The following is a 26,849-nucleotide window of genomic DNA, read 5'->3' on the forward strand; positions in this document are numbered from 1 at the left end:
GCTGATAGATATGTTGTTTCCCTCTTAGCCCAAGGGGCTGAGGTCAGCCCTCTTCCCCTGGGCTGTGGCCAGAGAGTCACTGCCCTCTGACAGCTCCAGCAGGTAAGCTCGGCCAGTGTGCCTGTGAGAGGCACACCCAAGTCTTCCCAGCGAAGCTCTGCGACACTGAGCTCCGTTAAGAGACAGTGGGCCGAGAGTCCCCCACCTCTCTGTACCTGGAACTGGCTCCTGGCTTTGTGCATTGTCTGGTCAACAGCAGCAAAGTGCCATCCGTCCCATACAGCACCTCTCAATGCTCCATCCCCAACTCCACTAATACTCTTCAGGAGTTTAAAGGCTAGAAACACTCACGGGATCATACTGCCTCAGAGGAATTGTTACACAGTTTATGCTTTTTAAAATGTATGAGCAGTCGTCCCAGGGCATAATAGCAGGAAACTCATATAAAATGGTGCCCACCAGCATCCAGAGAAAGGTGCCCAGTCTCACCCGGCTCCAAAGGGCAAGAGTTGCATTCTCTCCTACATGGATGGCACCCTCTGGAGGTGTGCGGTGGTCCTACAAGGTGATATGGACAGAGTCCTGAGTGGCTGTGTTGCCTCTAAATGCTTATGCAGCCTCAAAGCCTTTCTTCGCCCACACACCCTGCCATGTTCCCTATAGAGCCGACCATAGCATTCGGAGCCGAGTAAGATCTCAGCCCCACCCCTTAGCCAGGGAGCACCTGTCATCTTTCATATGCCTGATACACGGCCAGAGCAGCTGCGCATGTGTCGCCTGAATCAGCCTCCTCATCCAACCCATTCCTGCTTCTGACTCCATCCACTACTAAGAGAAAGACACCTATCTGTCAGTACACAGAGATTTAGGGACAGGGCATGAGATTCCTGATACACTCAATCATTTAAACATCCCCCAAAAGTTTCTAAACCTAACAACGTCTGCTTGGGACTTGGTGTTCAGTTAGTAATGAGCCCAGGCTTTGTGAGTTAGCTCAGCAGGAAGAGGTGCTTGCCTTCAAGCTTGTTAACTTGAGTTTAATTCCTGGGACCCACAGAGTAGAAGAAAGGTGACTCCCATAAATTGTCATCTGACCTCCATGGACGGGGACACATGCACACACACACACATACACGCACACGTGCACACACACACACACACACACACACACGAATATACAAGTAAATAAATAAATGGAAAAAAATAGAAAAAAAAAAGCAGTGCCTTCCTAAGCTGTGTCCACGGCATTGAGACAAGCACTGGACCGCATGGAAGCCAGCACCGGGTCATTCCAGATACTTGTCACATTCTGTGTATGATAACCTCTGGGGAGGAAAAAGATTCGTCACTGTCTGGTGGCGCCTCACACACACATGTGCTCTCCTAATGGGGCAGAAGATCCTTTCGAAGCACACTGAGGCCGCTCTCACACAGGTTCAATTCCATCCTCCGCGTCTCCTGCTCAGAGAGCTGTTATCAACCTTTGTATTCACGGGCCGCCAGGACAGCTGGAACATGGGCTTAGGAATGGCCCCATCATCCTGCACTTCAGCCAATGAGCACAGACGCACACACAGAGAACGCCTGCGCAAACTGAGGGGTGCCCTGGCGAGGGCCTGCTGCTGTTCTCAGTCTCCGGTTTGCATCTTTGGAGCACATAGTCTTGTTTTTCCAATATCTTCTGGAATTTTATTTTGCTTCTGTATTACATACAAAAGTTGGTAATGAAAAACAGTAATTTAAGAAACCAGAAATGTAACTCAATGGTAGAGTGCTTGTTTGCCTATCGTGCACAAGGTCCTGGGTTCAATTCCCAGTGCTACAATTAATCAATTGATTAATTAATTAATTAGAACTAGGATTGCTTTGCTTAGTCACATTCAGGGCTTAGCTTGTTTGCTTTCAGCCAGACTCTTTTTTTTATCCTTGTTAAAAAATTTTTTTATTCGATATATTTTTTATTTACATGTCAAATGATTTCCCCTTTTCTAGCTCCCCACTCCCCGAAAGTCCCGTAAGCCCCCTTCTCTCCCCCTCTCCTCCCACCCACCCCTTCCCACTTCCCCGTTCTGGTTTTGCTGAATACTGCTTCACTGAGTCTTTCCAGAACAAGGGGCCACTCCTCCTTTCTTCTTGTACCTCATTTGATGTGTGGATTATGTTTTGGGTATTCCAGTTTTCTAGGTTAATATCTACTTATTAGTGAGTGCATACCATGATTCACCTTTTGAGTCAGGGTTACCTCACTTAGTATCAGCCAGACTCTTATGTAGCCCAGGCTAGTCCACACTTTGGGCCCTTGTGCCTTTGCCGCCCACATTATTGACATTTGGGGAGTTGACTACACTCCAGAAAAGAAATGAAGCAAGTTTATTTTAAGCGTTATGGTCTATGATGTCCCTTTCCTTTAGCGTTACGTGGAATTTAATTATATCCAATGCACTATCTGTTGCATTGCAGAAAAGCAGAGTGCACTCAGCTTCCTGTACTTTCCCTATCTCAGAGTTGCAGGGATGGCTTCCTGTATCAGAGAGTGTCAGACATGCACCAAATGCAGGGATCCAGCTAGCATCTGACTTCAGAGTTAAACAATGGTCATGTAGCCAAAACCAGACCTTTACAGTATCTTCTTGTTGGTGGCATTAGGGCTCAAAACCACAGTCCTGTACGTGCTGGGCAAGCACTCTCCAGCTGAGGGACAGCCCTGTGAGAGATACCTTAATTCGTGGTATATTTTCTAATGAAAACCCTTGCCTTCATTCTTGGGTGTACACAAATTGAGCTGTGGCGTGTTTATGACTCGCCCCTAAGCAGACACCTATTTTGGTTTTTTTTGCAGGTCCTTGAGCGATTGCAGCAAAGAGGATTTGAAATTGTGGGTTCCTGTGGAGGAGGAGTGGACTCATCCCAGTTCAGTGAATATGTCCTCCGACGTGAACTGAGGCGGACACCCCGAGTACCCTCAGTCATCCGGATAAAACAGGAGCCACTGGACTAAACAGACATATTTCTTATGCAAAAAAGAAAACGTACACAACCAATAACAATATGAGAAAAGGGACATTTGTGTGCAGCTGGGACAGTAAAGCAAGCTCTGAACCTAAAATCAATAAAAGACATTTATATCCACTAGAAATCACACCTGTATTCATATGGGAACAATTGGAATTATGATATCCTCAAGATGTAAAAAATATATAAATATATAAATATCTATATGTCAAAAGGTAGGAAATGCAAGGAGAGAGAGAGGGATGGACAGAGAGAGGGAAGAGAGAGAGAGAGAGAGAGAGAGAGAGAGAGAGAGAGAGAGCTCTGCAGTGGGTGCTGTGATGACCTGGGTGTCCTGGCCTCTGAGGTCTCTGTCCAGTAAATAAGCCATGAGCAGGGATGACAGAGTCTCCGCACCATTTCATGGCCAGCAGACATCCATTGTTTCTTTTTCCTTTATTGTTCTTTCCTTTCTTTCTTTTAAACAAACAAAACAAAACACCTTGGCTGGTGTTTCTTTGCAAGTGGATGTTTCATGTCTGGTCAGGCAGGGACCAGGAGGGAGGGAGGGGCGCTCAAGAGCACACAGCGCTGGCCTGCCGGGCATATGGCAGACAGGACCGCACAGCACAGGGCTGGCACTTAGGTGAGCTTCCCTTTGTTCCTATGCTGATGTTCGGCAGAGGGGCCAGAGTTATTACTTGCTAGAGATCTCCAGTTTCAGTCTGCTGCTTTCCTACAATTTTTTCAGATTTTATAATGTATTAAATACAATAAACTCTGTTTTAAAAAATGAGATCTGTGTAGAACACACGTGTCGGGAGGAGAATGAATTAAAATGAAACTTTTCCCTTTTTTTTTCTCTCTTGTGTTGAACATCAAAAAGTGGTCTTGACAGCTTTAAGGTCAAAAGTGCAAGAAAGATAAGGAGGTAGCCATTTGTTCTAGACAGTTCTCTTCCAACTCAGCCAGTGTTTTTTGCGCTTTGTTGTTCTGTCTTGTGGATAAGTCACTGTGTTCCTAGGAGGAGGAGGAGGAGGAGGAGGAGGAGGATGGAAACCAGAGCCTCATTCAAGCTCAGCGTAAATTCTGCCACTGAGCCATTTCCTCGGCCCCATCTCTGTGCCTTCTCCCTGGAGGAGGCTCATGTCGCCCATGCAGGACTCAGAGTCACCATGTCACCCAGGAAGGTCTTGACTTCTGGTCCTCCTGCCTCCATCTGAGACTCTGGGATTACATGCCTGGACTCTGGTCTCTATTTCTGCAAACTTTTGAGTCTCACTTAGGTTTCTTGCTACAGAGGTGGCCAGACAAATACTGGGAGGTTGGGGGTGGGGGTAGGGGGTGAGGGGTGGGGGTGGGGTGGCTTGCATGTGCTCTCAGCCTGGGATCCTGGGATCCGCCAGCTCACACTGCCCTTGGTTGGTCCGCCCCTGCTGTATATGGCACTGTCCAGGGAACTGGCAATGATGTCCAAGGCAGCTTATCCCGGTGGCTGCTAATCGTGTGGCTAAGACCCCTTCACCACGTGGCCTCTGTAAGTACTCTGAGAAGCAAGCTGTGGAAAGTGCAGTCCTGTAAGAGGCCATGCCCCAGTCTGTGCTGGGACTCTGTTCTGTTTTCTGAGCAGACATAACCAGTTCAGACTGAGAAGAAGGGCATAAGACCCACCTGCTGAGGAGAATAACAACAAATTTGCAGCCAACTTGAATCCACTATGGTTAGCCAAAAGAAGGGTGTTGTTACAACTTTGCGAGTGATGAGGGGAAATATCAGAGCTTTCTTACCAGTCAGAAAGGTATAAACCTGGGATGTCCATCTTGGTTCAAAACTAAGTTTTCAGCCCTTTCAGGGCCCTGATGACTCCAGTCTCTTTCCTGCTCCCTTTCTTACATCCTCCCTCCAGACACCTCAGAGCACTTGGCATGCTGCTAAGATTGGCAGGTAAGCTATAATGTGGTTTTGGTGCAGTGATGCTCCTCTGGTGATGGGCTATTTCCATCCTGAACTTACCTTCCTGTTTTAAATTAAAAAGTCTGTGCCTGAGGACAGCAGTAATGAAAATATCATTTGCTACTGGGACTGAAAGTAAGCTGTTAATGTCTGCTGCCCCTCTCGGAAACACAGATGCAGCCCGGACGTTGAATTTCTTTAGTGATTGCCAACAAGGCTGCCACATTCTTCCATAATGTCCCCTCAGATGATACTAATAAACCACAGGATCGGATGCAGACAGCCAGGGCTACCCTGCCAGCTACTCTGGCAGCCTTGTACTACTGCAAGAATGAAATCTCACCCTGGTTCTTACTACCCATCTATTTTCATTAGGCAAGACAGCTACAAAACAGTAAAACAAGGCCCCTGCTCTGGGATTCCATCGGTTACAATCAAGCTCGCATTTAGTGCTGGGGAGATAGCTCAGTCAGTAAAGTGTGCCTTGCAAACATGAGGATGTGCCCCAGACTTCATGCAGACAGACGGGCTCAGTGACAGACAGCACACACTTACAATCCCAGCACTGGAGAGACAGGAGGTAAGGCAGGCGATTCCTAGAGCGTGCTGACCAGCTGGCCTAGTCAACTCAGCCAAGCTCCAGGCTATGAATAAACGCTTGAACAAAAAGGCTGAGAAGTGGCACTCTGCCTTCACACAAGGCACGCGTGCGCCTGCACACACACAAACACATACTTGATATTTACTCAGCACCGTCTCTGCAGTAAGAATTGCCTCCTCCACGGTATATGCACCCCACAGGACTGTGTCCCCCAACTGTGACTTCATGATCATTTCTAAGTTTTTAAAGACAGTTCATGTGACTCCAACCCCAAGAGACTGAGCTCAGTGGAACTGATTCCGTTTGTATTCACAATGGTCTTAGTTCTAGTAAGATCTCGAGACCATCAATAAATCAGAAGCAGTGGGTAAGTGGACCACAGCCTCAAAGGCTCACTCCCTTCTCGCTCTCCAATATATAGTTCATAAGCAAATCTGACCGCCTGAGCTTATAGCAACCCAGGCAGCTGTGGTCTGTCCTCCATAGGATCTGATCAAGGACTGACTGTGATAGGTATCAATAGTGTCTCTTTACACTCCTGAGAAGTTTTCCTATGAGAGGAGGACTCAACATCCCCATATGGACCCATCTCAAGAGTCTAGCTCACTTATTTGGTAGCACAGTGTAAAGGCTTCTGCCTCACTGTCCCTGGTAGAGTCGGATGAGGATTTTCTTTTCCTGCAGGAACAACACTGCGTAGCTGGAGTCCTGTCCTTACTGCATCACATGCCGAGAGTTGCCTTGGCCCTTGTTGATGATGACAGCTTTTTGTTGTGGTTGTTGTTACAGTTTGAGGTAAGCTCTCAACATATAGCCCTCAAGGGCCTGGACCTCACCGTGTGGAGCCTGCCTCTGCCTCTTGAGTACTGCAAATAAAGACATGTCACCATAGCTCGCCAGTTTTCACCTCTCACATAAAGTGATCTCCACCAGATATAAAACTTGGTTTCTCTCTTTATGATTGTTAACTAGTCCATAAGGTAATAGTATAATACTGTGTGAATCTATTTTTCCTCCATTCATTGCCAGTATTTTCAATTATTTTTTTTCCTTGTTGGTTATAAAAATCTTTTTTTTTTTTTCCGAGACAGGGTTTCTCTGTGTAGCCCTGGCTGTCCTGGAACTCACTCTGTAGACCAGGCTGGCCTAGAACTCAGAAATCTGCCTGTCTCTGCCTCCCAAGTGCTGGGATTAAAGGCGTGTGCCACCACCGCCTGGCTGGTTATAAAAATCTTAAAAGTGTACTTCTTTGAATGGCTAAACCATTGATTTTTAAAATAACTTTTTTTATATAAAAGAAAAATACATTTGTTTAGCCCTGGGCAAACAAACCACAGTCTCTGTCCTCCCCTTTCTTAATACTTTGGAAACATAGAGCAAGCCCAAACCAGTTTCCAAACCGCAGCTTGGTTTCTACATAGGAATAAGAACCATGCATTGCCATGCATTAAGCATGTGCGGTGTGCCCGGAGCTACACAGAGCTTGAGTCTCACGGAGATGAAATGAAGTACTTCAAGTAACTAAGACTCTGAGACATCAAGAAACAGCACAGTGGAAGTTAATGTTCCATTAAAGCTTTTATCAGTGGGCTCAAAGGGAACTGCAGCATCGAGGGAAAATAGGTTTCAAGTTGCAACATTAAAGGAATACAAACATACTCTTTTTAAAATTATACTTATCTATTTGTATGTTGTTGTTGTTGTTGTTGTTGTTGTGTGCATACTTGTGCCACAGCAGTGTGGAGGTCCATGGAAAAGTTGTGAGAGGCAGTTCTTGCCTTCTACTATATGGGGCCTGGGGATTGCATAGAACCTGGCTTTTCAGATGAAGTGCCTTCATCTATTCATCCAACTCTCCGATCCCAGAGTCGATTCATTAAGATTTATTTTTATGCTCATTACATGTGTCAAGGCATCCTGAGAGGCCAGAGTTCCAGATCCCTTGTGGCTGGAGTTATAAACAGGTATAAACCACCTAATATGCGTGTTGGAAACCAAAGTCCATTTCTTTATTACTTTCTGCTTTTGCAAGAGCAGAAAGTACTCTTAATCACTGAACCACCTCTCCAGCCCCAAAAGTTGGTTATTAATACACTTGCTCCTTAGTTGGGAAGTGTATTCCTACTGACAAACACTTTGAGCATTCCGTGTAATAGACTGGACCCTTAGTGTTGGTTATATTTTGATGGCTGTGGCATAGCTTCTGCTCTAGCTGCTGAGGTGGAGTGAGCAGAGGTCTCACATCCAGGGGCAGAATGAGGGAATCTACATATCTAACTACTGTCCGAAGCACACCGGGATGCACTTTATTTCCCATTTACAAGCCATGGACTAGAAGTATGCCAAATTATCAGGGGTCATATCTAGGGAAAGAATCAGAGAAAACATCCTCAGGACAGCACCCTGCGGGAAGGGTGTGTTAGTAGGATTTGCCTAGAGGAAGGCCATCTCTGAGCTTTGGATAAGTCAGGGATAAAACATTGTATGGGGTGCAGCTCAGCTATGCTGGAGATAAAACAACGAGTTTAGAAAAGAGCAGTGGGATCCCATGGTGGAGGCGGAGCTGAACTTGAGTCCAAATCTCACCTGCTGGAAAGTCGTGGAAAGTGGCATCTAGGGCAGCAGTTCTCAACATGCGGGTCAGATAGCCTGCATAGCAGATATTTACACTACGATTGATAACTGTAGCAACATTATAGTTAAGATGTAGCAACAAAATAATTTTATGGTTGGGGGTCAGCGCAACATGAGGAGCTGTTATTAGTGGGTCGCAGCATTAGGAAGATTGAGAAGACCTAGGGACTCTGCAGACATGACTGGCTAGGAAGAGTCTGTCTGATGTGAGGGACAATTAAATGGTTGCTTTCTCTATCCATCCATCCATCCATCCATCCATCCACCCACCCATCCATCATCTACAAACCCGGCTAAGAGCTGGCAACCATTAGTATGTATGAGAAAAGGAGTTATTACCTTGGACATTGGGGCCTGTGGGGCCAGGCGAACCATATCAACTGTTGAAAAGAGGCAGAAACCTATAGCAGATATTGCCCATTCAGAGAGCTAGCCCCGCCTCAACTGCACAGCTATAGGAGACTAGGGGTGCATTTCAAATTACTTTTCTGCAAAACCTAGAAATCCTGGAGAGACAGCTCAGCAGTTAAGAGCACCGGCTGATCTTGCAGAGGACCCAGGTTTGATTCCCAGCACCCACATGGTGGCTCACAACGGTCTGTAGCTACAGTTCCAGAGGATCTGATGCCCTCTTTTGGCGTCCATGAGAACTGCTCACACATGGTACACAGATATACCTGCAAACAAAATACTCATGCTCATAAAATAAAAATAATAATAAAATCTCAAAAACAGTTTTAAAACATAGAAATCTATGTCTGTGTGTGAACTATCTAGATAAGTAAGTATAGAAACAAACTGTCCTTTAAAATATATAGGCCTAGCAAAGCATTTGCAGACTACCAGTTTGCAACACAGTTATGAAATAATAAACAACTTTAAACATGCCATAAACATTCCACTGAGTGGAACTTCATGGTGACTGCATAAGAAGTGATGTGTCTGAAGGCATAACTTTCACAAAATGATAAAAATTCCATGCTTTTAAAAGATTTATCTTATTTATATGAGTACACTGTAGCTGCCTTCAGATATACCAGAAAAAGGACATCAGATCCCATTACAGATACTTGTGAGCCACCATGTGGTTGCTGGGAATTGAACTCAGGACTTTGGAAGAGCAGTCAGTGCTCTTAGCCGCTGAGCCATCTCTCCAGCCCTCCATGCTCTTCATCATACTATTTAACCATAAAGCTGGAGGCCTGGCCTATCTACTGACAACAGGAAGCTGCTGCCCCTTTAGAGCCCTGTGCTATGAGCGAAAGGTGCTGCCTAAGAGACTTGCCTATCTGTGTCCCATCAGTCCTCCTAGGAATCCCATGAACTTTAGCCTTATCGTCTCAATTTATACATGAGAACGTTGGTGTGTAAAAAACATTGCCAGAGTCCACAAGAAACTTGGAGCAATGTTTACATATATACATGCACGCACACAGACACACAGACACACACAGACACACACACAAAGGCACGCGCATGCACACATGCACGGATGCCTGTCTTTTGAGGAGAGCCTTGGACTTAACTCTGGTTTCCAACTAGTGCAAAGGTGATTTTCCTCCTTTGCTGGCAACTCTGTTGCCTGTCACTACACTACACGGCACTGGAGGAAATTTTCCAAATAATAATTACATCCTTGACCAACAAACATGAACCTGTAATGGAAGCTCTGAAAAGTCTTGGCGCTGACTCTGTCAGGCAGCTAACTTCTTCAGTGGTTTACAAAACGGATCCCAGTGTTCCCAAAGGGACATGTTCAAAAGACATGTACAGTCACAGGTCCTGGTTTGGCACCACTGCCACCCACTCCCTCCCTATGGGTTCTTGAATCTCAGCCTTAAAGTAGCCAGAGACTCTTTTTTAACAACACCTGACACAGATGATCCTTGAACCACACAAGCCTGGGAAAAATTGAAGAACAATGCTGTGCTCCTCACTTAGAGTATTAATAATGTTGAGGATCTTCTGGGCCACTTTGTGACGTGCCTTTTTCTAACATTATTAATGACCCTTAGACAATGCTCAATGCATTAGCTTTCCTCAACTGTAACAAAATACCTTCAATAGTCAACAGAGAAAAGGAAAGGGCTTATTTTGTTTCATGTCAGAGACTCTGGTCCACAGCACTTGGTCCTGTTGCTCTGGACTTCCTAGAGGGAGCTTGTCACCTGACAGCAGCTAAGAAGCAACAGCAAAGAACAGACTGGATCCCAACATCTCACTTAAGTGTACAGTCCAAGGACCCCACTTCCTCCCACCAGGCCCTCCCACTTAAACGTCTAAGAGTGACACAGTTTGGTGACCAAGTCGGCAAGGTGTGACCTTTGGGGAATATTCAAGTCAGCTGGTCTCTGTCATTCTTTTAAAGTCCATATTAAATTGGATGCTTCCAGTGGGGGTTTTGGTAGGGAGACATGATTTGGAGAAGCACTCAACCAAAATTTATCCCAAGAGTCTTTACCCTTTCTAAACTAGGTAAGAGAAGAGACTGATCATGAGGCAATAGCGTAGTTATAGAATCATTTCACCCACTCAAAGCCACCACAGAATAGACCCAAATGCCTCTACCTCCAGACAGTAAGTAGGTGAGCAGGAATCCACCTAGGGCCATCTATTTGCAGTGGCTTTAAAACTTAAATGCTTAGTACAAGGAGACAAGGATGGATCAATTCGCATTCTTCTGCATGCTGACCTCCAGTTGAACCAGCACCATTTGTTGAAAAGGCTATCTTTTTTCCATTGGATGTTTTCAGCCTCTTTGTCGAGGATCAAGTGGCCATAGGTGTGTGGGTTCATTTCTGGATCTTCAATCCTGTTCCATTGATCCTCCTGTCTGTCACTGTACCAATACCATGCAGTTTTTAACACTATTGCTCTGTAGTATTGCTTGAGGTCAGGGATACTGATTCCCCCAGATTTTCTTTTGTTGCTGAGAATAGTTTTAGCTATCCTGGGTTTTTTGTTGTTCCAGATGAATTTGATAATTGCTCTTCAAGGACCTCCACATAAAGCCAGACACTATGAAGCTAATAGAAAAGAAACTGGGGAAGACCCTTGAGGACATCGGTACAGGGAGAAAGTTTCTGAACAGAACACCAATAGCGTATGCTCTAAGAGCAAGAATTGACAAATGGGACCTCATAAGGTTACAGAGTTTCTGTAAGGCAAAGGACACCATCAAGAGGACAAATCGGCAACCAACAAATTGGGAAAAGATCTTCACCAATCCTACAGCAGATAGAGGGCTAATATCCAATATATATAAAGAACTCAAGAAGTTAGACTCCAGAAAACCAAACAACCCTATTAAAAAATGGGGTACAGAGTTAAACAAAGAATTCTCACCTGAAGAACTTCGGATGGCGGAGAAGCATCTTAAAAAATGCTCAACTTCATTAGTCATTAGGGAAATGCAAATCAAACAACCCTAAGATTTCATCTTACACCAGTCAGAATGGCTAAGATTAAAAATTCAGGAGACAGCAGGTGTTGGAGAGGGTGTGGAGAAAGAGGAACACTCCTCCACTGCTGGTGGGGTTGCAAATTGGTACAACCACTCTGGAAAGCAGTCTGGCGGTTCCTCCGAAAACTGGGCACCTCACTTCCAGAAGATCCTGCTATACCACTCCTGGGCATATACCCAGAAGACTCCCCACCATGTAATAAGGATACATGTTCTACTATGTTCATAGCAGCCCTATTTATAATTGCCAGATGCTGGAAAGAACCCAGGTATCCCTCAACAGAAGAGTGGATGCAAAAAATGTGGTATATCTACACAATGGAGTACTATTCAGCCATTAGAAACAATGAATTCATGAAATTCTTAGGCAAATGGATGGAGCTAGAGAATATCATACTCAGTGAGGTAACCCAGACTCAAAAGGTGAATCATGGTATGCACTCACTAATAAGTGGATATTAACCTTGAAAACTGGAATACCCAAAACATAATCCACACATCAAATGAGGTACAAGAAGAAAGGAGGAGTGGCCCCTGGTTCTGGAAAGACTCAGTGAAACAGTATCCAGCAAAACCAGAACGGGGAAGTGGGAAGGGGTGGATGGGAGGACAGGGGAAGAGAAGGGGGCTTACGGGACTTTCGGGGAGTGGGGGGGCTAGAAAAGGGGAAATCATTTGAAATGTAAATAAATTATATCGAATAAAAAAATTAAAAAAAAAACTTAAATGCTATTTCAAACTTTTAGCATCCTCAGGGATGTGTAAATCTACGATCCTAACCTTTTATCACAAACTCCTTTGCTATGCTGTCACAAACATTAGAGTCAGAGGCCCAACCAGCCTGTCTCTCACACAGTTCCTCATACCTCTGAGTGTGATTCACACAGTGATTTGCCATGATTCCCAATCCTTCTGTCAGGAGAAAGAACAGAGTGTACAGGCATTAAATCAGACCGCTGACTAATAGACCTGACAAGGCTAGAGAAAAACCCAAAGTACACCGTATTGTAAACTTGGGGCCTCAACAGGGAAAGCAGGTCCTAGAAGCCAGAGATAAATCCTCGTCACAGAAGAATTGAATTAGTTGGAAAAGAAGTTAGACCGGTAGGGACGGTTGATTGCATTAAGTGTGAGGTGGAGTTAAAGGTACTACAAAGGTCTGAAACTCATCTAACCCAGCAGACACGGCAGCAATAAGCAGCTAGAGAGAGAAACTGGTCAGAAGCAGATAGACGGGGACACTAACATATCATTTTGTTATGGCTGTTTTTTTTTATTTGAAATGCTTCAGTATTTAAGATTGTATTCTGGCTTGGTGTGGAAGTGCACATCTTTAATTCCAGCACTCTTGAGGAAGAGACTGGCAGAGCTCTATGAATCTGAGGCCAGCATAGTCTAAATAGTGAGGTGCATCACACACACACACACACACACACAGGGGAAAAAAGGCAATGGTTCTGTAAGCCATATCTTCACATGTTTGGCCTCTTAAGTATATCACATACAGAGAATTTGAAATTCTAAGTTGGCTGCATATTCATGAAAACCACTCATGTATGGCTCTTACTTTAAACAGAGTAGATGTGTTTCTATAACAGAATGTTGACCTATATAACCCTTCTCTACTGATATTATAATTTCTACATCAGGGTTATTTTTCATAGTTGTAGGTGGGCAAGATAAAACCGAACAGACTACATGTATGCATGTACATACACACACTACTGTGGAATTAGTTTATTGCTCGTATTGTATAATTGGGTTCCGAACAATACACAGAACTTGGCATGTGTGCATGTAAGATGCTGAGGGTCCCTGTCCCCAGTTGGATTTGACTACTAAATAAAGTCACTGGCAGCCAATGTCTGGGCAGGGAGACAGAGGCAGGACTTTCAGGAATCCTGGGAAAGAAACACAGGAGGGAGAGCAAGCAGAATTAACGTGCCAGATAAAAAAAAAAGACCCAGGCTCGAGGCTGCAGAAGAGAAAACATAGAATCATAAAAGAGGCAGGGACGCAGGGACGCACAGCCCTAGACCCCACACCCACACCCTCAACTGGGTCTAGGGTAGTAATGATGTAATATAGATTTTAGTAAGCAATAACTCAAGAGTATCAGAGGAGAGGTATTTGCAATGTGGAAGTTTCTGAATGGCCCAGCCCTCAAGCTGATTAAGGCATATTAAATGTAAGCCCCTGGGCAGAATCCTTCCAATTTCTGTCTGTGCCCCGGAGCTGAACCTGTGCCAATCTCTCAATTCCCAAATACACTGGGAGAGAGCTGGTCTCCCAGGAGTGCTGACACACCTGAAAGCACAGGTAAGACCACCACTTCTGCTCCAAGAGACCAGTGTAGAGCCCCTAGGACACAGGAACCAAGGAGCAGCCTGAGACAGGATCCTTCCAGTTTCCATCTGCGCCTGGAACTGACCCTGTGCCTCAGCAATCCATACCCAAATTCCACCCAGGAAGAGCTGTCTCCCAGGAGTGCTGACACATGGGCTTACAGGAAGGACAGCACACAGGAGAAGGAAGCCACAGTCAGAGACAGCAAGACCAGCTAATACCACAGGTAACCAGATGACAAGAGGCAAGTACCATAACATAAACAACAGAAACCAAGGCTACTTGGCATCATCAGAGCCCAGTTTTCCCACCAAAGTGAGCCCTGGATACCCCAACACACCAGAAAAGCAAGACTCTGATTTAAAATCACATCTCAAGACAATGATAGAGGACTTTAAGAAGGACATAAATAACTCCCTTAAGGAAATACTGGAGAACACAGGTAAACAGGTAGAAGCCCTTAAAGAGGAAACACAAAAATCCCTTAATTAATTACAGGAAAACACAATAAAACAGATGAAGGAAATGAAGAAAACCATCCATAATCTAAAAATGGGAATAGAAACAATAAAAAAAAAAAAAATCACAACGGGAGACAACCCCAGAGATAGAAAACCTAAGAAAGAGATCAGGAGTCATAGATGCAATCATCAGCAACAGAATACAAGAGATAGAAGAGAGAATCTCAGGTGCAGAAGATACCATAGAAAACATTGACACAACAACAAATTTCGAAAAGAGCCTAACCCAAAACATGCAGGAAATCCAGGACACAATGAGAAGTCTTGAGGATATAGATATGGAAGAGAGTGAAGATTCCCAACTTAAAGGGCCAGTAAACATCTTCACCAAAATTATAGGAGAAAACTTCTCTAACCTACAGAAAGGGATGCCCATAAACATACAAGAACCTACAGAACTCCAAATAGACTGGACAAGAAAAGAAATTCCTCCTATCACATATTAGTCAAAACACCAAATGCACAAAACAACCAAAGAATACTAAAAGCAATAAGGGGAAAAAGTCAAGTAACATATAACAGCAGGCCTATCAGAATTACACCAGAATTCTCACCAGAGACTCTAAAAGCCAGAAGATCCTGGGCAGATCTCATACAGACCCTAAGGAACACAAATGCCAGCCCAGACTACTATACCCATAAAACTCTCAATTACTATAGAGGGAGAAACCAAGATATTCCATGGCCAAACCAAATTTACACAATTTCTTTCCACAAATCCAGCCCTACAAAGGATAATAGATGGAAAACGCCACACAAGGAGGGAAACTACATTTTAGAAAAAGCAAGAAAGTAATCTTCTTTCAGCAAACCAAAAGAAGGTAGCCACACAAATATAATTCTACTTCTAACAAAAAACAAAACAAAACAAAACAAAAAAAACAGGAAGCAGCAATCACTATTCCTTAATATCTCTTAACAACAATGGACTCAATTCTGCAATAAAAAGACATAGACTAACAGACTAGATACACAAACAGGACCCAGCATTTTGCTGCATACAGGAAATGCAACTCAGTGTCAAAGACAGACACTAACTCAAGAGTAAAAGCCTGGAAAACAATATTCCAAGCACAAGAAACAAGCTGGAGTAGCCATTCTAATATTGAATAAAATCTACTTTCAACCAAAAGTTATCAAAAAAGATAAGAAATGACACTTCATACTCATTAAAGGAAAAAATCTACCAAGATGAATTCTCAATTCTGAATATCGATGCTCCAAATGCAAGGGCACCCACATTCATAAAAGAAACTTTACTAAAGCTCAAAGCACACATTGCACCTCACACAATAATAGTGTAAGACTTCAACACCCCACTCTCATCAATGGTCAGATCATGGAAACACAAACTAAACAGAGACATAGTAAAACTAACAGAAGTTATGGACCAAATGGATTTAACTGATATCTATAGAACATTTTATCCTAAAACAAAAGAATATACTTTCTTCTCAGCACCTCAAGGAACCTTCTCCAAAACTGACCACATAATTGGTCACAAAACAAGCCTCAACAGATACAAGAAAATTGAAATAATTCCATGCATCTTATCAGATGCATCTTATCTATCTTCAACAGCAACAAAAACAACAGAAATCCCACATACATATGGAAGCTGAACAATGCCCTACTCAGTGATAACTTAGTCAAGGAAGAAGTAAAGAAATTAAAGACTTCACAATTTAGTGAAAATGAGAGCACGACATTCCCAAACTTATGGACACAAAGAAAGCAGTGCTATGAGGAAAAGTCGTAGCTCTGAGTGCCTCCAAAAGGCAGCTGGAGAGAGCACAAACTACCAGCACATCTGAAAGCTCTAGAACAAAAAGAAGCTAATACACCTAAGAGGAGTAGATGGCAGAAAATAATCAAACTCAGGGCTAAAACCAAGTAGAAACAAAAAGAACTATACAAAGAATCAACCAAACCAGGAGCTGGTTCTTTGAGAAAATCAACAAGATAGATAAACCCTTAGCCAGACTAACCATAGGGCACAGAGAAAGTATACAAATTAACAAAATCAGAAATAAAAAGGGAAACATAACAACAGAAACTGAGGAAATTAAAAAAAAATCATCAGATCCTACTACAAAAGCCTATACTCAACAAAACTGGAAAATCTGGATGAAATGGACAATTTTCTAAACAGATACCAAATACATAAGTTAAATCAAGATCAGATAAACCATCTAAACAGTCCCACAACCCCTAAAGAAATAGAAGCAGTCATTAAAAGTCTCCCAAGCAAAAATAAAGGCCAGGACCAGTTAGGTTTATTGCAGAATTCTATCTGACTTTCGAAGAAGACCTAATACCAATACTATTCCACAAAATAGAAACAGAAGGAACACTACCCAATTCATTCTATGAAGCCACAGTTATGCAGTGTATTCTTCCTTGGAGATGGAACAGTTTCTGTCTAGTCAGGAACTTGTCACAATTTCTTTTCATAGAGGACTTCATAGGAGATTTTTTTATACTTCTATCATGTTTAATGTTCCAAATAGATTTTAAAAACTGAAAATAATTCTGTACAAACACACACAAATATGTGTTTCTTAATATTTATTAAAGCAGTGTCACAGTACTATGTTTAAAAGAAGGAAAGATAGAAATATAACAAATGAAATATTTAAAAAAGAAAGAAAGTAGAGTGGGGTAAGCCCAAGGAATTGTCCAAGCCAAATAAAATAACCATCAGCTGTAGGAGCTCTCTAGTGGAGTTTTTTGGGTCACTTAGGTAGACTATCATGTCGTCTGCAAATAATGATAGTTTGACTTCTTCCTTTCCAATTTGTATCCCTTTGACCTCCTTATGTTGTCGAATTGCCCGAGCTAGTACCTCAAGTACAATATTGAAAAGATAAGGAGAAAGGGGGCAGCCTTGTCTGGTCCCTGATTTCAGTGGGATTGCTTCAAGTTTCTCTCCATTTAGTTTGATGCTGGCTACCGGTTTGCTGTATATTGCTTTTACTATGTTTAGGTATGGGCCTTGAATTCCTGTTCTCTCCAAGACTTTAAGCATGAAAGGATGCTGAATTTTGTCAAATGCTTTTTCAGCATCCAATGAAATGACCATGTGGTTTTGTTCTTTGAGTTTGTTTATGTAGTGGATTGTATTGATGGATTTCTGTATATTGAACCAACCCTGCATTCCCGGGATAAAGCCTACTTGATCATGGTGGATGATCGTTTTGATGCCAAGGAGTGCTGGCTGACAGGAGCCTGACAGAGCTGTCTCCAAGAGGCTCTGCCAGATCCTGACCAATACAGATGCGGATGTTCACAGCCAACCATCGAACTGAGCACAGGAACCCCAATGGAGGATTTAGGGGAAGGACTGAAGGAGCTGAAAGGGCCCTAGCATCAGTAGGAGAGGAGGCCCTTGGTCCTGTGAAGGCTTGATGCCCCAGTGTAGAGGGCAGTGAAGCAGGAGTGGGTGGGTCTGTGGGGGAGCACCCTCATAGAAACAGGGGAAAGAGGGATGGATGGGTTTGCAGAGGGGAACCCGGGAAAGGGGATATTTGAAATGTAAACAAATAAGATATCAAATAAAAAATAAGTTTATCCACCTCACTGACATGCCAAAAACAGAAAAATGTAAGGCTGAGTGTGTGTGTGTGTGTGTGTGTGTGTCTTTCATTCAAGAATCCAGAGCATTGGGGTGGGTATCGAGGAGCTTGTGCCACTGCCGGGGAGATTACAGCAAATTAATCAACTACACACACACACACACACATACACACACACACACACACACACACACACACACACGAGCACACTGAATCCTCTCAATATCTTTCTGTCTCTGCCCAGGTTGCAATAAGCCAATCTCTGTAACCCATTCCTCACTTTGCTTCCACAAATCACCCAAAGGATGAAAGGAAATGGTGCCCATGCATTCACCCAGCGCCTGTGTTCTTATGGAAAGGCGCACAGGGCATCTATTCTTACCCTTTTCTTGCTCCTCCTCTCACTTCCTGGGTGATCTCTTGCATCTGTGTCTTTCCCTCACCAGTACTGTGGCCAGCTTATCCCCAGAGCTTCAGGCATGGTGCCCATCCTGACAACACAGAGAGGCAGCACCCTTGATACTCACTCCCTTTTAGATCGGCAAGATGATAAAGCATACAATACTACTACCATTTCAACATCTTGTGTCATACGCAACAGCACGTGTAGGGATGTCAAGCATCTCCATGAAGTAGCCCCCTCTCCCTGGGTCTTCCTTTGCCGCCTCCAGGTCTCTTGTCTCAGTTCATAAAACCTCCTTCCACATCAGCGACCGTTCCCTGTATTCCCTACTTGGTTCGGTCACCAGCTGTGGCGGTGTGAAGGAGAATGACTCACGCAGCTCATCTGTTTGAATACTTGACCCCTAGTTGGCAGGAAAGTTTAGGAGCGATTAGGACATGTGGGCTTATTGGAGAAGATGTATCATGGGTGTGCGCACACACACTTCAACTTGTAAACAAGATGTAAGCTCTTAGACACTGCTGCAGCACTGTGCCTACCCGCTCCCACGCTCCCACGCTCCCACGCTCTCACCACAGAGGTCATGGACTCAGCCTCTGAAACTAAGCAAGCTAAGCAAGCACCATTGAATGCTTTCTTTTTATAAGTTGCCTTGGTTACATTGTCTCTTCACAACGATAGTAACCCTAATTAAGGCACCAGCGCCTGAAGGAAACATCTCCGAAACATTTCTCTAGTCTCTATCTCTCCATCCCAATCACCACTATCAAGGACATAGCACATCCATTCCATTCTTCCTACACGGGCCACACAGGCCATTTCTCCAGGCTCGCCATTCATTTGGCTGGTGAGAGGTGAAGTGCTGCCCCCTAAAGTCTGGCCCTTGCATTGCAGCCCAGCGACTGGGACTGTAATATAAGGTGTCTTCCGTTCTTGCTTCATCCCATGTCTTCAGTATAACACTCAGTGGCCTCTCCAACCTAACTCTAAAGACCCTCACCCCTGGGGTTGGGGATTTAGCTCAGAGGTAGAGTGCTTGCCTAGCAAACAAAAATGCAAGGCCCCGGGTTCGGTCCTCAGCTCTGAAAAAAAAAAAAAGACAAAATAACAAAATAGCAAAAGACCCTCCCCCTCTTCCCTTCTGCTGGTCACTGCATAACATGTTTTCACATAATGTTTGTAACATTGCCGCATGTCTGTAAGTATTTTGGAATATAGTTATCCTCTGGTTTATTTAACCACTTGCCACCCATACTTCAAGACCCTTTTGCCTATCACCAGATTTCTACTTCCTCTCAGCGAAATGACCCTTCTCTTCAGATCCAAACATTCTGCTTGTATCATACATACATTTACTAATCTAACAGCCACCTTTAAGATCTCCAATGGGAGAAATCTGGCTTACCTTCAGTCTCCAGCACGTGTTAAGGAAATATGGTTTTTGTACCTTAGAATTCTTAAACACAATTCAAACCCAGGACAGGTTGAGCCTCCTTCTCCCTGTCTGTGGTGCCACCGCTTAGAGGTGTCCACCCCATTAAATTGAAATTTCATGCTCTCCAGCTCTTTGTCTTTACTGGTTTGGCACCATGCTGCTTTGTTGTGAACAGAAAATCCTTAATTTTGAGCAAGATGTTCAAAGAGGGCCTGGTACACAAGAATCGAGAGCTGAAGAGAAAAGAAGGGCCTGTAGAGGCTGTGCTGATGGACCCATGAAAGAAGAAGTGTTGTTCTTAGGACAGAGAAGTGGATGAGACTCACATTCCTCTCTCGCTCTCTACTGCCTGAAAAGACTGTTCATACTCTTCATTAAAAAAACAAAAAACAAAAAACTGGATCTTACTATATAGCTTGCACTATCCTGGAACTCACTATGTAGACCAGGCTAGCCTCAAACAGAGATCCTTCTGAATGCTGAGGTTAAAGGCATGTACCACTCAGCCCGCTTTGATTGTTCATACTCTTAAACACTAAGAATATAACTTTGGGGCTGAAGAGAAGATTTAGTGGTTAAGAGCACTTATTGCTTTTGCGGGCAGCCTTGGCTCTATCCCAGGCACCCAGCTGGCAGTTTGCAACCACCCAGAACTCTAGTTGCCGGATCTGACGCCCTTTCCTGATATCTGCAGGCATGTGGAGCACACACACACACACAGAGACGTAACACTCATACACATAAAATAAGATAAATACATCTAAAGAAAACTGTTTGGGTGAGAATAAATTTAAAGCAAGAGACACACAATAAGGAATCCATTTATAAGTAATAGTAAATGTTTTCTACACTTTGGGCCTTTTAAGTGCTTTGGATTTTGCCAACTAAAGGTCAGAGAAGTCTCCCATATTTGACCAACACAGAATTACAGACTTATACTTCCATTTGGAATAACTAAAAACCTGACAAATTACACCAGCTAGTGAGACCTTAGCTATAAGACTCCAAAAGAGAGGTATCCCAGAGGGGCAACTAGCAGATACGGTGAGCACCCAGATGCTCTGGCACCCTAGGAAGGGTCCGCTCATGGTGCAGACAAAGATAAGGCAGGCAGAGAGCAGAGGTCTCCCTACCAGGCAGGGTCAGAGCTGGGATGCCCGGGAGACCAAGGCAGCTTGAGTTCACAGACCAGGTGTGTTAATTACTTCTCTTATTACTACAACCAAATATTTGATAAGAAGCAGTGCTGTGGCTCACAGTTTGAAGGCACAGCACATCACAGTGGGAAATCCCAGCAGTGGGAACTAGCCTCTGTGGCAGCAGCGGAACGTGAACTCTTCCCTCACTCAGTCTGGGCAGATGAGGACGCAGAGCTTCTCTCACTGACAAGATGGAGTGTCACCTTAGACCGAGTGGCAAAGCACACACTTCTCCCTGTAGCTGTGTTGTATTAGGTATTTGGTCCCAGCGATGAGAAAAGTAGAGAAAACTTGCTAAAGGGAAGCAGAGACACTGCTTTGCTGGCCCGACCCTGTGGTTGGATGTTTAGGCACTGGTTTGCAGGGTGCAGGGGAGCGCAGGGTGCAGGCTTTGCCCTACATCTGGGCTGGCTTCCTGCCCAGGTACGTGAGCCCTGAGGACTTCCAAACCACAGCAGCCATTCAGTGGGAAGTATAGAACTACACAAACGGAGTCTCCTTGGAGCCTTCAGTCAGTCCTGACCCAGACATGGAAAAGGCCCAAAGTCAGGTAAGCAACTGTGTAGAAAATTTCAGACAGTGTTACCCATATGGTCTTGATCCACTAGGCCAAGTGGAGAAACTCACAATTCGCAGTCATTGGCCAAAGCACCCAGAAAGCCACAGCGCTGACAAAAGATAACCCCGGGCTACAGACAGCTCTAGGCTCACCTAAAAAAAAGCTTTAATGCCTGCCTCCAAAGGATCAAATTCCTTCTAGGAAACTCAATTTTATTCCAAAAGGCAGTGAAGTGATATTTATATACACACACACACCCAGAATTCAGCACAGTAAAATGTGCAATACCTGATATCTCACCAGGACAGTAGCCGACGTCACCCACAGGATCAGTTCCTTTTTTCATTGCTGTGATCAAGTAAATACCTGATGTGAAGGAACTTAAGGAGAAAAACAAACAAACAAAAAAAAAAAAACCAAACAAAAAAAAAAAAAAACCCAACCTATTTTGGCTTACAGATCCGGCAAGGGAGAGTGGCAGGAGCATGGGGTAGCTGGTCAACCTGCATTTGCAGGGAAGAAGTGGGGAGAGGACAGGAAGTGGGGCTGAGCTACGTAAACCCCTGCCTTGGCTAGGGACTAAGGTGCTCCAACCATGGGCCCAGGGAGGACATTCCACATTCAAACTCCGGACACTCAGGATACATAACAACATACTTCAACAAAAAAGGTAGAAATATTAATGCTAAATAATGCTGCTCTCTCGAGTGTTGCAGCCAGTGAGGGACAGAGACAGCTCTCCCACTCAGGACCGGGGCCAGCTGCCCCACCTGCAATAGCAAGGAGCGAGGTGGGGGGAGGGAGGGTAGCTCTCACTCCTCCATACCACTGCACAGGAGACAAGTGGCAGGGCCAGCTCGCTTGTAACTCCCAGTGTGCCGGACGCTCTCCCAAGCTAAGGAGGGGTCAGCTCTCCTGCTCTCACCTCCCCAGGGCCGGCTCTCCCAAGTTGCCCAGGCAAGAGGTGGGGCCAGTTCTGCCCAGCCTTCAGACATTAACATGTCCCCGCCCCCTCCCCAGTGAGGGATAGCTCAGACCAGGTTCCACTTGCCTGGCCTTAGGTGGTCGCTGCTGGGTCACAGACCCAGACATGGCCCCCAGTGACGGCTCAAGTCAGGATTTCGCAGTGGTACCAGGTGGCATCGCCAGCTACTTATATGGGCTGATCCTCACTCCAGTTCTGCCTCTCTTCATTATGCCCACATCCTTCTGTTTCTCTTTCTCTTGTTACAGGTCTCCACCACTTGCGCCTCTTAGCAGCACCCATGGTCTGGGTCTCTGAACTTGTGGGGTCGTCTCAGGAGTGGTCTCAGGCACATGCGTTATGGCACCCAGGAAGGGTCATCTCCAGCACGGTCTGCTCTCCCCCAGACCTGTGCACCGCACTGGTGGTCTTCTCAGGACAGCTCCCTGTCCAGGCCCCTGGTACTGGACTGGTGGTCATCTCAGACTTGCTTTATTTCAGGGAGCGGTTAATCTACTTATCATTCAGCTGTTCACAGGTCAAAACACTGAGCGCAGACCTGGCCTTTCTCCTCTCTGCCACCTACAGACGCACATGTGGGACAACTCCCAGGTGCTGGGATTAAGGAGCTGTGCCACCCAGCAGCCCTGCCTTTTAGCATTAGTATAATTTTTTTTAAGTTTCTTATATTGTGTAGTGTGTGTGAGGGGGGAGTGGATGGGATCACTCTGTAGTTCAGACTAACCTGACACCTTGGTCCATAACTGTGGCAATTCTTCTACCTCAGCCTCCAGACTGCTAGAATTATAAGCTTGAGCTATTATAGTCGCTTCATATTTCTTTCTAAAGACAGGTATTTTATTTTATTTTTTTTAATGTTAGCTTTTGATTAACCTTCGGCGTGACTCTAAGTCACCAGGACACAGGTTCCTCCAACAGTTTTATCTTCTCTTCAGCTCTCCTGCTGAGGTAGCTTAGGGAGCTCTCGCTTGCCCAGAACTCTGTAGTAGGCCGATTTAACACCATCAATGACGGAGCAGCTCCAGTCTTGTTTTTTGCTGCATTTACCCATGTCTGCTTGCTGACCAACGCCCACAATTTATCCAGGCTGACAGTTGGGCAGCAGCTCTGGTTCCTCTTCAGGTGGCAATGCCTCACACCAGCTTTCCCGAAGTAACCTGGATGATATTTGTCAAAGCTGATCCTGTGGCGATGCGCGCCTCCAGCGTTCCCGTGGCCTCCTGGGTGTTTGCGGTGCTTGCAGAGCAGCCGTGGCCGCTCACGTGACCCTGGAGTTTCCAGGTCTTCCTCAGTCTGGATGGCGTGGTGGTGGCAGAAAAGAACGATAGAGCTTATTTTATTTTTTTTTAATAAGGAAAAGAAAAAGGAAGGGAAGAAATGATGGAGGACGGCAGAAAGGAGGGGAAGGGAGGAAAGGGAAGGGAAGATGCAATAATTCTGACTGGGTTATACTTTAGGTTGGGCTGTGCTTATTAGCTAGGAGAGGATTGCAGTGTGACTACAGGGTTCCTGAGAGTGGTGAGGTAGAAAAACAATCTCTTCCTTGGCCCCTCTGTCTGACATGTACCTAATAAATTAGCTCATCTACCATGTAAAACTGCCTCTGCTTCTCTCTCTAGCTTGCTGGATTCCTGAGACTAGGAGCAGTAAGGCGCTAATGTGCTCTGCCTCAACTTGCCCACTTGACACGGGAGTTCCCCATCATTGGACCAACCATACAAGTAAAGTTGTTTCTGATGTTCAGTTTTATTTCACAGCCAACCCTTTCCCAACAGCCTCCATTTGAAAATGTTCAAACCAGCAGAAAAAACAAACTGTTATAAGTATCATTACACACTGGATCCATGAGTTAGCATCCAGACACATTTTCCATCCGATGTGGAGTGGTTTTCCTGAACTGCTGGGAAGTAAATTAGAAATATGACAATAGTGTCTAAGGTACCTTTAGGTGACATATGTCTCTAGAGCAAGAATAAGCTCCTAAAATACTGACAAGAAGTTTAATATTAATATGACATTTTCTCTCATGCACATGCATAAGCACAAATGGTCAATATCCAGATCCCCTCAATTATTCAGACCCCCTCAGTTATCCAGACCTCCTCAGTTGCCCTTGTTTTTCAGAATGGCTTTGTTTTCTTTGCAGACTCTGGACTCAGTCAGGATTCCACGTGTCACTGTCAGGTTGTTGAGAACTTTCAGCCCACACTAAGTATAGGTGTCTGAAGTGATAACTCCAAGAATTAATAAATGTCAGATAAATGAAAGTTTGGTTCTGCACTTAATCCAAAAGTGACAATCTACAAGTAAAGTCTTGAATCGCAGACATGCTAATCCAAAAGTTGGCGGCTGTGTCATCAGATCATCCTTCTGAATAAGGGATGTAACTCACTCAGAAATAACGTAGGATCTATTTTCCTCATAACCGCTGCTCACTGGTGGCTGGTGGGTGATACAGGAAAGCCTTTTGTAAGCAGCTGCTTACAAACCTTCTCATCGTGTATGCAGACCCAGGCAGCACTGTTTCCAGAGAAGAAGTATCTAGAGGAATAGCCAGTCTGAGAGTGTGAACACTGGCACCCTGATTCCTGGTCAGCTGGGGTGGTCGCCACAGCTTTGAGCCTCTCCTGACACAATGCCTTCCAAGATGAGCTGTGAACTCACATCTTGGCATTCTCAGGATCACAGAGACTCAGAGCTGTGTGTGTACGAAAATAGTCACTTACTACTCAGGCAAGAGAGCCCTGTTCCAGCATCTCCTTTAATGACCTGACTGTGCATAACTCAGTCTGTTTAGACTCAATAGTTCAGGGTCCATCTGTTTAGAACCAAGAGTACCTGGTAGCCACACTGGCAGAGCACCCCCAACTACGTGCTGTTTTCAGTTAAGGAGACCACATCATTTGCCTCAAATCTGCTTCTAGACGACTGCGAGCCACACCTCCTTACTCTCTCCAGGAACACTCGGTCATTCCCTTCAGCTCCAGCTGTTTCTTGGGAACAAATAAGAAAACTCAGCCTCTAGGTCAGCCTGCAAATCCTCATTCCTCCACTACAGATGGACACTACTACGGAGATTCTGTTTTATCCTCATGGTCTACAAAATAGTTTGCTTTTTAAACTATGACTTCGATTGGGTGGTGTTGGTGCACTCCAAGGAGCAGATATCATATTGGCCTTGACTTCAGAGTCTTATCCAGCTTGAGAAAAGTGACCATTTTTGAGGAAAGAAGGATTGTGCTGTGGTTCCTAGTGAAATTTCACACAACTGGTATTTGTCTTTAATATCTGCCCCCCCCCCCGCCCCGGTGCTTTGGAGGCTAACATCTGTGTTCCAAGAGGCTCAGGACCTGAGGGATTCTACGGCCATGTCCAGCTTCACCTCGGCCACTGCCTAATTGTTGAGAATATTATGGAAGTTCTGCCTACAAGTTGCTCTGACTACACATGTTCCCACAACCTAAGACCCTTAGGAATCGGCTGGCACTCCACCCAACCATGCGCCCATTCATTGACTTAGTTCTTGAGCTAAGACCAGAGCTGGACCAGCACTAGCTCTTCAAAGATGAGCACGCATCTAGAACCTTTACCCTGTTTGCATTGCCAGATGCTTGGACAGTGACTTTGCTGACCCAACTGATGAAGAAACAGGAAGGGCATGAGCAAGTCCTGCCTCTGGGTGTGTCTTTAAGAGAATCCCTTGACTTGGGAAGGCTTACTGTGAACCAGCAGCAGCCCATGGGTTGAGCCCCAAACTGAACAAAAGAAAGGAGAAGGAAGCCTGGTACCAACATTCCCTTGTCTCTGCCTTCCAGGTCGCTGAGGTATGAGCAAGCAGCCGCCATTACTGTTGCCACAGCTGCCAATTGCTCTCGTCACAATTCCTTTCACATCACAGCAGACTGTCCCCTCAAAACCAAACATGTGCAAAGTGAAACTCTTCGTCTGTAAGGCGTTTCTCATTGCATACTAGTCACCGTGACAAGAAAACAGTCAGATGTTTGTTACCATTCTGCTCAACAAATCCATCAGGGACAAGAGGGCTTCCTAAGCAGGCCTGCGATATTTGCTTTCTTTAACCAATGATGTCTGTACACCTAGGACAGGGTTTAGCAAACTCACTAGAAAACAACCAGAATCACAAAGTCCATGCTTAGCTTATGCATGGGAGGGGGCTTCTTTGT

General features: G+C 44.8%; 1 protein-coding gene and 1 non-coding gene across 4 annotated transcripts in view; one reads left to right on the forward strand and one right to left on the reverse strand.

The window, feature by feature from the left end:
* Positions 1-3,787, forward strand: part of Kctd1 (potassium channel tetramerization domain containing 1) — a 208,215-nt gene extending 204,428 nt beyond the window's left edge. For all 3 annotated transcript variants that reach the window (XM_052155616.1, XM_052155617.1, XM_052155615.1), the window contains exon 5: positions 2,840-3,787. In XM_052155616.1, the coding sequence (XP_052011576.1) occupies positions 2,840-2,998 (159 nt within the window). In that variant the 3' untranslated portion in view covers positions 2,999-3,787. The remainder of the gene's footprint in view (positions 1-2,839) is intronic.
* A 19,361-nt stretch (positions 3,788-23,148) lies between these two features.
* On the reverse strand, positions 23,149-23,277 carry LOC127664271 (small nucleolar RNA SNORA17). Its single transcript, XR_007973131.1, has one exon. It is a non-coding gene; the product is annotated as a small nucleolar RNA SNORA17 (small nucleolar RNA).
* Between the last annotated feature and the right edge of the window lie 3,572 nt (positions 23,278-26,849).

This window comes from Apodemus sylvaticus, chromosome 13 (genome assembly GCF_947179515.1).
Source record: "Apodemus sylvaticus chromosome 13, mApoSyl1.1, whole genome shotgun sequence".
NCBI lineage: Eukaryota > Metazoa > Chordata > Mammalia > Rodentia > Muridae > Apodemus > Apodemus sylvaticus.